Below are 12,570 nucleotides of genomic sequence, written 5' to 3' on the forward strand. Positions count from 1 at the left end.
TCTTTATGACTGGATATAAAACATGAGCAAAAAGAAAAAACGAACGAAGCTTTCGATCGATCCAACTCTAACATACTATAATAATAATATTTAAATTTGTTTGTTGTGTTTTTTTATTTAATACTTTCATTCTTTTTTTCCTATGCAAATAGAACGAAGAAGAGAAGGAAAAGCAGCGAACGAACCCTTGATCAACCTAATATATATATATATTTTTTTTTATTTAATAAATTTCTAACCTTAATACAAATATAACTACTTATAAATATATATTTATTAACATAATACGTTCGTTCGTTATTTTCCTATACGATTCTTACACTAATAAAATTAAGGAAAAACAGAAAATTATTCTTTTTTGATTGAACATATATATATATATATATATATATATATATATATATATATATATATATATATATATATATACACACATGATACCAAATTCAGACTGTATTTAATACTCGATTGCGCATTGGAGGTCCAAAAGAAAAAGCCTCGCGCAATGATCTTATCTCTCTCTTATACTACGTTTACGCGAGCGTTATTTCTGTAGTAACTTACGATAATTCCTTCGCTTAAACGGGATTTTGTAGTAATTTACGATAATTTATAATTTACTCCGCGTAAACGAGTGAATTATCTTAAGTTACTACAGAAGTAACGCTCGCGTAAAGAATTAGCATAGCGTGCATTAAAAAAATGAACAGCTCTGCATTTCGTTTGTGGATGAAACGAACTACAAAGAAAGATCGTCAAACTGGTTGACATTCTCTTTAACGTTCTCCTTCTCTACATCTTTCTATACGATAATAATGAGAATATACAAATGCGCAGTTTAGTATTATTAAAGTTCAGTAATGACATTCAATGCAGCGTAATGATTTTGATCATTTTTTTCATTAAACGTAGCGATATATGTGGGGAATATTATGAGCATGAAGTTTTTAACGTGCTTTGACGCAGAGAAAACGTTATAGAGTGTTATAAAGGATAAGTAGATAAATTAATATTGCTGAAGTACTTAAATTCGTAATACATGTAAAAGACTTCAATAAAGAATTTGAATTTCAGAAACCAACACAGGATCTAAATCGCTCGCTTTAATTGAGCTACAAACTATCATATCTTATATCTTCTATTCAATAATATCGAGCGCGCGCGCGCACAATAATTTTATCATCTCGAATCATAATATCATCTAATGTCTACTGAAGAGGAAAAAAGGTTATTTCTGTATGTGTGTGTAAAAATATCTAGCTAAAATTTTTAGAAAACACATTTTTCTATTAAAGAAAATCTCTATCAAATCTCAGACTGAATTGCTCATTAAATCGATCATAAAGTTTGTTTCTAACATACAATTTTTATACCTAATCTTATGGTTACTAAAACCAAATAAAATACAAAATAAAAAAGAAACAAACTTTTTGCTCAATCTATACAAGATTCATATTGGAGGGAGGGGGAGGGGACAGAGAGAGAAAGAGAGAGGAGGGAGAGGGGGAGAGAGAGAGAGAATAACAAAGAGTGCAAAATACTAATTAAGATAAACAGACTTTATATCATAAGAATCGAATGAAATGTAATCTAAACTAATCTAATTTAACTCTAGTATTACACAAATTTACAACCTTTTATAATTTATAGATTCAACCATCGCTGCTTCACATCCTCTACAAGTTTTTTACTTTATATAATTTAGCTAGAATCCGGTATAATTCCGATGATAGGAATTAGTTTTAGATGCTGCAGGTGCTAAAAACGATCCTTGTTACTATCAATTCTAAGAATGAAATTTTTATAATGAAGGCGCGCGCTGCACCCCTTAACACATCAATTGAATTTCTCTTTGTATCTATAAAAGAAGAAAAAGAAGAAAAAAGAAAGAAGAAAAAGAAATATCTAAAATAGAGAAATTGAAGTGATTGAATCTAATGCATGCTAATTCTTCAAGTGTTATTCCTTTTTTTTTCTTTTAACATTCGTTGGTCACATATTTCTTGAATTGGTATTTTTTGTTTTTGCGAATAAATCATAAATCTTATCTTTGCAACAAATTGGCGAAAAATTAATAATATTGAAAAAGATAAAAATCAAGTTAAACGTGAGAGTGATTTACAACTAAATTATGGGAAAAAACAAAGCTTCCTCTATGAGGAAGCAAAACGTCTTAAATTTTTTAGAAGAAATATAAGGAACGTATATAATTTCAAGTTTACTTCAATTTTCCGTGCTATAGATGTGCGAAAATATGCCGTTTCTTTCTTTAATTTATTAATACTTTAATTTTCTTCTCTTTCTTTTCGTTTCTTCTTTTCTTCCTTTTTTCTCTTGCTCCTCCTCTTCTCGACTTTCCTCGTCTTTCCGTTCTTGTCTTGTTCTAAATTTATTAATCTTAATTTTCTTATTTTCCTCTTCCTCTCCTTTTTCTTTTCTTTTCCAATTTTTTCCTTCCTTGTTCCATCATTTATAAATTTTCTTCTTTCTCTTCTTTTATCCTCGATATTTCTGAAGGCTGACTATCCAAAGGTTGACTATCGCTATTGCGGCTTGGAGTATCATAGCTCGGCGTTGTACTGGGTGCGTAAACGTTCGCCAGTTGTTCATATTGATTCAAATCTCCACTGTGTTGACTGATCTCCGACATATTGCCTCTATTGATATTTTCTTTCGGAAATAATTCCTGCTCGTACTTCATTCTCTCCATGTCGCGGATCTCTTCCTGATCTCTTCTCGTCATTCTCTCTTGGCGATTCTGCACCGTATCGCTCGTAACGTTATCGTCGGCTCGTTCGGTAATAGTGGAAGGAGGGCCACCAGCCTTGGTGAAGAGATGTATAGGTCGTTGGAATCCTTTGGAGGGGTGAGGCGATATAGAGACAACTTCGCACTTGCAAAAGCCAACGGTAGATAGAAGATACTGCGTGAAATTATGCGGCCGGAACTCAATACTGTGATAATTTTTATAAATCCGTTCCTGAAAGATAGAAATGAAATAGAAATCAAATATCAAATCAGAAATAATATATTTAAAAAAGCAATATATTTTTTAAATAGTAGTATATTATTAAATAGTAGTATACTATTCGTGTTTGAAACTTGTCCCAAAAATAATGTTTTAACAATCGCACAAAGCATTGCTCACCGTGAGATTCTTTTTCTTCGTATAACTGGCCCAACCCTGAGGTTCCAGTACGAGAACTCCACCGGGGCGTAATTGCGCGTGCATGCGCTTGAAAGCTTGTTTTAATCCGGTATCGCCAAAATTTAAGTGAATCCACTTGGTGATGGATAAACATAAGATTGTGTCGAATTGCGTCTGTTCCGCGCATAGAAGTGAGTCGTTTTCAAGCACATAATTACCCTGAAATCAAGCATGTTTAATATAGTTTAGATCATGAGATGACTATAATGAAAATGTTAATGTATAAATATATGTATAAATTCTGCGCGCGCGCGCGCGCGCGCGCGTGTGTGTGTGTGTGTGTGTGTGTGTGTGTACACGTGTAGAATTAAATGCGTTACCTGTACAAAAGTAACATTATATGGGAATCCCTTATGTTGTTTATTTTTTGTAAATCCTGGGATATCTACAGGCCCATAACTAATTGGCATCGACATGGGAAAGAAGCTAGCGTCTGAAGAGTCCCTCTTGTCATTATCCTCATTGCTCGCTGGACTTTGCACGCAATTAACATAGTGTTTCACATTCTTCCGAGCGATATTTATTAAAGTTCTATCAATATCAATCCCGGTAACACTCTTTGCACCAAAATCCCTGGCAACTGATAGTGTAATATGGCCAATATTGCATCCAATATCCAGAATGTCCTTCAGCAGGAATAGTTGCTTTCGCTGTGCAAACACTTTTAATCTAGGATCTACTTCATGATGAGGATTTCTGTACCCGTAGTATCTATTGTAGTTCCCATATTGATATCTAGCATCTTTAGGCCTAAAATTGGGCATTGGATGTTGCTGCTTCTTTTTCTTATCCTGGCTGGGTCTATGTTGGGGCCTGGGCTTCCATGCGCCAGGCTGTGGAATCACTGGGCTCACTATTTTATCCTTTGCATCAATTTTTCTCAATCTTTTATCCTTTATTTCTTCTAAACCCTTTAATCGTAATTTATTTTTATCTTTCTGTGGACTTTCTGTCTTATTTTCTTTTAGACAATTTTCACTTTGTCCACTTGGCGCTTCTTCTAAACTAATTTTTTCACCAGAAAGTCTTTCCATTGGAGATTCATCTACTGTGCAGTTTCCTTCAATTTCTCTCGATTTTTTTGCTTCGTTGGAATCCGTCTTTTCATAATTCTAAAAAATATATAATATACATATATATTATCATACACGTGTGTGTAATTACAAGAGAGATAATCACAAAAAGTATTTTAGAAATTTTAAGAATTCAAATAATACAAAATTCGATCTAAAATTACCATAAATTTATAAATAATTTATAATTGTAAATCATTACCTTTATAAATAAATATAAATATGAATAAAATGTTACTTATAAAACAATATAAATAAATATCTCAAAACTCTCTTACCATCTTTTCTTCATCTTTTCCAGATCCAGAAAGAGCTCTCTTCCTCTTTCTATTTCTTCGTTTCGAATTTCTCTTCGTAGGCGAAATGAGCTGCTTTTCATACTCTTCATTGTCGTTGCAATTTGTCAAATTCAAAGGATCACAAATATTTGGAGGAATAATCACTTCGATAACTTCTTTTTTATGTTTTGGAGTAGGAAGTGGACTTGATTTTGGGGTCACTGCGTTCATAGCTCGATTTATTTCCTCATCTTGCATGCTATTTAGATTTAAGGGATCACAAATGTTGCCTCCAAGTAAAAATTTCGTGGGAGGGATGATGTCTTTATTCTTTCTACGTTTGTAGGGAGGAAAGGACTTTCCATTGCTGCAGAAGCTACTTTGAGGTCGCTTTCTATTGCTGAACTTGAAATAGCGATTGTCATCATGCTTGTTGTATTTCTTGTGTGAGAGGTTGAAAACTTTTCTAGATTTTTCGTTCTCCTTCTTGTTGTTTTGACCCACTTTTGGAGGACGATCCACTTGTACAGAAGACATTTTGCTCAACCTGAAAAATTGGAAAAAATACAAACAATATGACAAGATGTAAACATGCCGATATAGAAAAACATAATAAAAATATAAGGATGGCATATTCGCCAGTAATAATATATAAGATGCTAATTTCCGTAATACATATACATATTAAAGAAATAAGGCGCGCGCGCGCGTGCGCTGCATACAGATAAATTAATTCATTGGAGAAAGAAAACAAAAGAAATTACAAAAATAATAATTACAAAAAAGATATCCAAAGTAATTAGATTAATTTTTACAAGGTATATGTAATCCTATGCAGTATTATTTTTTAATACTATATTTCTAAATAATAATTATAAATATATGACTCTTACAAAATATTATGTAAATATGATACATGTTTCCTACGTTATGGAAAAGGGAATAGAATATTTGTTGCAATTTCTTGAATATATACATTAACACACACACTCGTGCATATGTTAAGAAACAAATTTAAATCAATACATTATTAAAATTAACTTGAATGAATAGATTTAGATGATAGAGACATAAATTAATAACTTAGTTATAAAATATTTCAGATGTAAATTTAAATATGTATATTTTTTAACAGCTAGGCAAGGAAATTTGTTCATATATTATATATATGTATATTAATACACGTACTCTCATTTTATTATACTTAAAAACCAATACATTTAAAATAGTTAAAAAAAAACGTAAAAAATTGATAAAAACAGCAAATGGAAATAAACTTTTTGCTTCTTACACTTTCTACACTTTTTCAATCGATCTAAAAGTACAGCTTGAGAGGAAAAATCTATTCGTCTTGCAATTAGTTACGCTTTCTATGATTGACTATAGTTGGTTGCATTTTTCGCATTTCGTCGTATTTACTCGCACTAGATATTCCCCGGAAGCTATTTGTCCCGAGAGGGAAGAAGAAAAATGTGGAAGAACGCAACTAAAATAAGCAAACTTTTCGTACTTTCTACACTAAAAGCAGGTAAGCAGGCAAGCAGGCAGGCAGGTGAGGCAGGTAAAATTTCTATCGTCCGCGTGGCGACGCCAGCGTCGTCGGTACGCGTGGGTACGCGCGGCAACAGCGTGGTGGGTGCGCTACCGCCGCCGCGCCGCTACTGCCGCCACCACCAGCCACCAGCCGCTATCGTCGCCACCGTCGCCATCGCCGCCGCCGCCGCCGTCGCTGCCGTCGCTGCCAACAGGCCGACAGCACGTCGTCAATACGCCATCATATTCAGCATCCCAGCTTTTCTTTTCGTCAATGTTCACGCCGCCGATTACAAATATGTATGCTCACCTCAACAAACGGATTCTCTCACCCGCCTCTCTCTTCCAATTGCTCGTATGACTATCCTCACGATAATCCTCTTCCTACGTCTCGCCCGGAACTGCGACGTTCATCGTCCATGCAACGCCTGCCCGTCTACGATGGCGAATAACTGCTTGTCGAGTGTGAGCGGGCAGCGGCGACCGAAAGCTCGCGCCGCACCGCGACGCCATTTTCCAATAGGTTCCACGACAGGGTCGTATTAACGAATCCCGGATCGTGGGAGACCCCGAAGCCCGAAAGAACGTTGAAGAAATTTCTTCATATTTTGTTTTCAATTTTCTAATTATTTTAATAATTTCAAAATTTCGAAGAAGAAACACTTTTAAATATCTTTTCGAAACAAAATACTAAGATTGACAATTGATAATTATAATTGATATAACGCCATAAGGTTAAAGAAGAACAAGCTAGAGATTGCCATTTACCTTTTTTACGCCCCTTGTGTCTTATAATTTAACATGTTAACATTTCATAGGATCGACACATTACGCAATGTATATATAATATTTATGTTCTATATCGTTATATTACATTATAATATTCCTATATAAACATGTTCCTTTCAAATGTTTTAAAACATGCATATCTGAGACATGTACATACCAGTATCTCACGAACTCAAAACTGGATGAGACAGTGCTTGCTCTGATATAATACGTGTCTTGCTATCTAGATCTAGAAGTTTCATTAAACGATTGTATGCTTCCTTGGGGTATTCGATTTCGATATCTGGCGGTGCTTTAAGTTTTATAATAATTTTGAGACATCGTAAAATAAGGAATTGTACATTGTACATTGTTGAAGCAATAGGGAGGAAAATTAGATATAAAGGTTTTATTTTCGCGGTAAAGACAACTCTATCAAAATGAGACTTTTGGCTGCGGTCCACTTAACATATACGCATTATGCGTTGTGCAGGAGTACATATACATAATATATGTTATCACTGGCATGGATAATCAAACCTTATTATAGTGAAAACATTTCTCATATTTGAAATTTATAAAAAATTTGAGGATGTCGAAGGAGAAACAGCATATCAACGTATTCGTGCGCATCAAGTAAGTCGGGCGACAGTAATTAGCTGGCGCATACAATTAAAGAAAGAAAAATTCTACGGAAATTTTCCGTTTGCTTGTCAAATATGGACAATCACCTCTTCACCGAGGCGTAAAAGAAAGATTGCCCCCTCCCCCCGTGTAATGTAGATTTTATATCTATATATAATATTAATTCGTTTAATTCATTTATTCTGCTGTCGGTTACGAAGAAAAATAATGATCGAGAATCTTATATTTAATTATTATCTATTTTCAAAGTCACATTAACCCCGATAGCACCAATATCCTATAAATATATTCATATAACGTCCATGGGCATTCTGGACATAATATGGACATCCATAGGATATTGTGTGCTGTCTGGGAAGTGTTATATGCTAAGTGTTGCCATTATTGTCCGTTATTTATATTGTTATTTTCATTTTTATTGTAAGGGATATTCTGATTGAATATTTCTAATAATTGTTTATATATTCTTTTTATATGTCAATAATTTTATTTTTCGATGTTCACAACAAACCCGTAAGCACGACAGCCTGCGACGAGAAATGCATAGTGGAGATGATATCCGACAAAGAGATAACAGTTTACGAGCGATCGCAGGGTAAATCGCCGAAAATGTTTACGTTCGACGGTGTCTTCGGTCCGTCGTCGACTCAGGTGGACGTGTACGACACGGTGGTCAGCCCGCTGTTGAAGAAAGTCATCGCCGGGTATAGTTGCACCGTGTTTGCCTACGGCCAGACCGGCACCGGCAAAACGTACACGATGGAGGGTGATCACGCGAACAATCCGAATCTGCATTGGCAGAGCGACACGTCCGCCGGCATGATACCCCGTTGCCTGAGCCACCTCTTTGACGAGAACCAGCAGTTGCAGCTCGTCAAAGAGGTGGCTCACACAACGGGGTATCATGCCGGCGGACGTGTCGCTCTGCCAATGCAGATTCGGATTGTTCGCGTGATCACTCTCCATCGTGTACGTTTTGCCGGTGCCGGTCTGGCCGTAGGCAAACACGGTGCAACTATACCCGGCGATGACTTTCTTCAACAGCGGGCTGACCACCGTGTTCTCGTAACTCTGTTGGGTGACTTCTCTTCATATACATGTGTTGCGCACGTAGATTATACACATTGTATATGGGGTTTACAGTTTAACGCCGATTCCGAACGGCTATATTTTTTAGAGAAGTTCTCTTGGCAATACATACTCTCGGTGGTTTGCCATTGCCTTCCGAGAGGAGAACGAGCGAATATAATTTTTTTTTTTTATATATATAATTTTTCTAGCTCTACCGGGAATCGAACCCGGGACCTTTGGCTCAATAGACCAATGCGCTGTCTAATAGGCCACGCTCGTCCTCAGAGAAATGTTTTCAGTTTTCACTATAAAGTTTGATTATCCATGCCAGTGATAACATATATTATGTATATGTACAATCTGAAGTGTATCATTTGTCGTTAACGAACGCTCGGTCGCTCGCTCGCATTTGCAGCAAATGTCAACATTGTCAACTCGAACGAAAGAGCAGTTGCAGTTAGCAGCCGTGTTCATGCTCGTGTAGACCCCGACGACCCCGTCCCGGGTCCCGGTCCCCGGTCCGTTCAGTCCGTTGTCCGTTTAGCGTAGCGGATAGCGGTGGCGCCTCTTTTACGTGTTAAATTATCTCGATCGCACTTTTATCACCTATATCTTTCACTGAACACTGAAAAATCACGGATTGCGTTGTAAGATTTCGAAATTTTGCGAAGAATGGCCAAGAGTCGCGATAATCGCAATCGCGTAGATCACACGAGGCAAACAACGATACGGTTATTCGAAGACCAAGATCGCGAACACGACATCGTCGCGGAAGTTGGACGAACAACTCCACGGGTAAATCAGAATATCACCGAGTTTTGTCAAATTCATCTATCCTCAATTTATAGTAATTTAATTAGTATATATTGGTAATTATTTACTGACAAGAAAATTTAATCATGTAATCATTTAGTATTCAGCCGTTCCGCGATTTCAAAAGGTCTTTCCTCAAAACTTGCATCCTTCTAGGGTTCTTTCTCTTTCTCTCTCTCTCGCTTCGCTCTTCGAGATAGTTTTTGATGATAAAATATTTGCAATTTATGTCGAGCCAGTTACGTTAAATTACACGCTAAATATTGTACACACACATGAGCGCGCATGCGCGCTTAATAGTAATGTATATTTTGCATAAATTGACCTTTCGAAAAAAATATAATCTTTTTTTTAATAATTAATCTTATACAAATTGAAAAAATTCAACTTATTAAATTAAATCTACAATCATACATCCGATTAGAATAAACGTTTAATGTTATTTGTATTTTCAGAACGGGGTGTGGGCGAGTTCCTTGCTTCTCTCTTTAACACCCCAATTGTTTGTAACTTCCCCGACAACAACAATAAGAGCCACGCCTGTACCTCCGAACGCTCCCATCAAACTAAGGAAGCCTTTCTCCAAAGAGGGTTTAAAACCTAAAAAGCTTCGTTTTACGGACAAAGATAAGGACGGAACGGAGGACGAAAACTATTCTAAGAAAAGCGCAGATTTTTTTATAAAAATGTCTAAACAGAAAGCAGAATTTCCCAAGCGACAGGGCAAATCGAAAGCAAGATTAGATTGCGATATGCAAGATAGCTTGAGTGCTATGTTGCAAAATGTACGATTTGAATTGGACAATAAAAAGAATATGCGATATGGACAAGGACAATATGAGAAAAGAGCGAGAAATAACAAAGATTCTTCGCAATCGTCAAAATTAAACTGCAGTCCGAAAGGTGAATTTATACACTTTCGTATATAAACTGCTGGGAGAAATCGATTATTACAGTCATTAGACTAGCATAGTATTAATAATAGTAATAATAATGATGATGATGATGATGATAACGACGGCGATGACGACGACGATGACAACGACAACGATGATGACAATGACGATGATGGTGATGGTGGTGGTAGTGGTAGAGATATTGATGATGATGATTAAATCGGTGTATTTATGAATTAATAAGTTCATTGAATATTAAAAAGTTACTCAGTATAATATCACAATGATAATAATTAAATCAGTACATAAATAATAATATATTAATTAAATATTCTTTAATTATTAAATCGCAATGATTATTGTGTATAGGATCAGTATATCCAATGATTAATTAATTGTCAGTATCATAGTGCATGATTGTTAAAATAGTGAAAATGTATAAAAACTGTAAAACTCGTAAAATAATATATAATACATTTTCTTGTAACAAGCTGTAATGTAATTGTTATTATATTATGATTTTTATGTGAATAAATAATATGGATATAATTATAATTACATATATAACATATGTAGTATAAGAGCACACATTTATTTTTAAAATCAAATAATTATCTTGCGGATGCAAAGATAGTAATAAACATATAATACGTACGCGTGCACACAAATTTTTTCCAACGCCGAGATTTATTATGCTTATCGATATTCAAAGTTTACTAATTCTTTTGAACGCTTCATTTTATATGTTTTAATATTGTTCAAGAATCAATCAAAAAAACAAACTAATAACAAGATTTGTCAACGTGCGAAAAATTTATTTTTTTTTCTTTTAGGTCTCGAAAGGTGTCCTACCATATTGTCGCCATGTAAAGATACATGGAGTAAAGAGGAGAAATTATCATGGTTACAACCACGAAGAGACGTGGGTAGATGGATTCAGTGCTGTAGGAAAAACTGCAAGAAATGGCGATACTGTGATGATTTCCATGACCCTGTGGATGTACCAAAGACTTGGTATTGCGAAATGAATTCAAGCACGTATCCATTACTGTGTTTTACGTCTACACAATCGATACATATATATTAAGCTATGTTATTACTCGAGTAATATTGTACTATTTATATAGCATAGCATATTATATATAATGATATATATGTGTGTGTGTATACATATGCACACACACACACACACACACACTTTAAATAACAATAGAAAATATAAACACGTTTATAGATAAAACTATCGCCTCCTGTTCCGTACCGCAAGTACCAATTCCGATGAAAATAAAGACAGATTTAATAGAAAATAAATATAATGCCGGAAGTCTTGTATGGGGTCTCGTGGATGGTTATCCATGGTGGCCCGCAATTGTAGATGATTGGATTGAGACTTTACAGTTTTATGAATTAGAAGAATCATCAATAATTCCTGTAAGTTCTAGAAAATACAAACACATATAAAGACCTAAACAAATATAAATAAAATTTTATTAATGTATAACATTTATATTTATTTACTAAGTTTTGCACTATATTTTGTCCTTAATTGTTTATATTTCTTTGTAAAATATAATCAAACAACGAATGCTTTCGCAGGTAAAATACCATGTAACCTTCTTTAAAGATAATCTTCATTGTGAGTGGCTTAATCGAAAAACTATCAAACCTTTTATAAAATATAAAAAGAGCACGCTTGTGAGAAAGGTATAATAGCTTTTTATCTAAAAATTATTTCAAATAGCTAAAATTATTATTATTGTCTTTTTATCAATTTATAATAATATATAATCTTGTTATTTTTCTCTTCTTTGGACTTTTATTTATTTATGTTTTATTGTTTAAGCAAAATAAATTCAATGAAATAAATCATAAAAAATCGCTGGAAAAAGCTTACGCCTTAGCACAAAGCGCGATTCCATTATCGATATCCGAGAGGTTACAAAGATTTAGTTCTTTTTCGCGCATAAGAAATTTGCAAGGATCTGTGATTCAATCGTACGAAGAGCAGGATGATGAAATTTCTTCCACACCAACCGAGTCAACTGAACATATTACCTTGAAGGAATTTTATCTTAAAAATAAACATTACACAAAAAACAAATTTTTATAAATTAAAAATATTTACAAACATATGTTTATATATCTCTTCTTTTTTTTCTATTTTACTGTATAAAGATAAGTTTTGTAAATTATTAAAAATTAAAAATTTAATAAAATATTTTATTTAAAAAATAAATCACTGTCAAGTTTTCTAATTTGTATTTATTGTTAATTTAAAAATAAAA

The 12,570-nt window shown here is 34.3% G+C and overlaps 2 protein-coding genes across 3 annotated transcripts; one reads left to right on the plus strand and one right to left on the minus strand.

Annotated features, from left to right (window-relative positions):
* Positions 1–1,544: 1,544 nt before the first annotated feature.
* LOC139821159 (7SK snRNA methylphosphate capping enzyme) lies at positions 1,545–6,599 on the minus strand. Of its 2 annotated transcripts, XM_071792000.1 has the most exons (6): positions 6,403–6,599; positions 6,070–6,297; positions 4,560–5,106; positions 3,529–4,320; positions 3,149–3,367; positions 1,545–2,980 (listed from the first exon to the last, which is right to left on the minus strand). In XM_071792000.1, exons 3-6 carry the CDS (start codon positions 5,094–5,096, stop codon positions 2,471–2,473), a joined length of 2,058 nt encoding a protein of 685 aa, XP_071648101.1. In that variant the 5' UTR covers positions 5,097–5,106; positions 6,070–6,297; positions 6,403–6,599; the 3' UTR covers positions 1,545–2,470. The 2 variants fall into 2 exon arrangements, with proteins under 2 accessions (XP_071648101.1, XP_071648102.1); XM_071792001.1 differs by lacking the exon at positions 6,070–6,297.
* A 2,100-nt stretch (positions 6,600–8,699) lies between these two features.
* On the plus strand, positions 8,700–12,395 carry LOC139820283 (uncharacterized). The gene is made up of 6 exons (XM_071790426.1): positions 8,700–9,371; positions 9,845–10,292; positions 11,119–11,319; positions 11,520–11,716; positions 11,882–11,989; positions 12,129–12,395. The coding sequence occupies exons 1-6, from the start codon at positions 9,249–9,251 to the stop codon at positions 12,393–12,395; spliced, it is 1,344 nt and encodes a 447-aa protein (XP_071646527.1). The 5' UTR covers positions 8,700–9,248.
* Positions 12,396–12,570: the final 175 nt, after the last annotated feature.

The sequence above is a fragment of the Temnothorax longispinosus genome, chromosome 10, assembly GCF_030848805.1.
Source record: "Temnothorax longispinosus isolate EJ_2023e chromosome 10, Tlon_JGU_v1, whole genome shotgun sequence".
In the NCBI taxonomy this organism is placed as follows: Eukaryota; Metazoa; Arthropoda; class Insecta; order Hymenoptera; family Formicidae; genus Temnothorax; species Temnothorax longispinosus.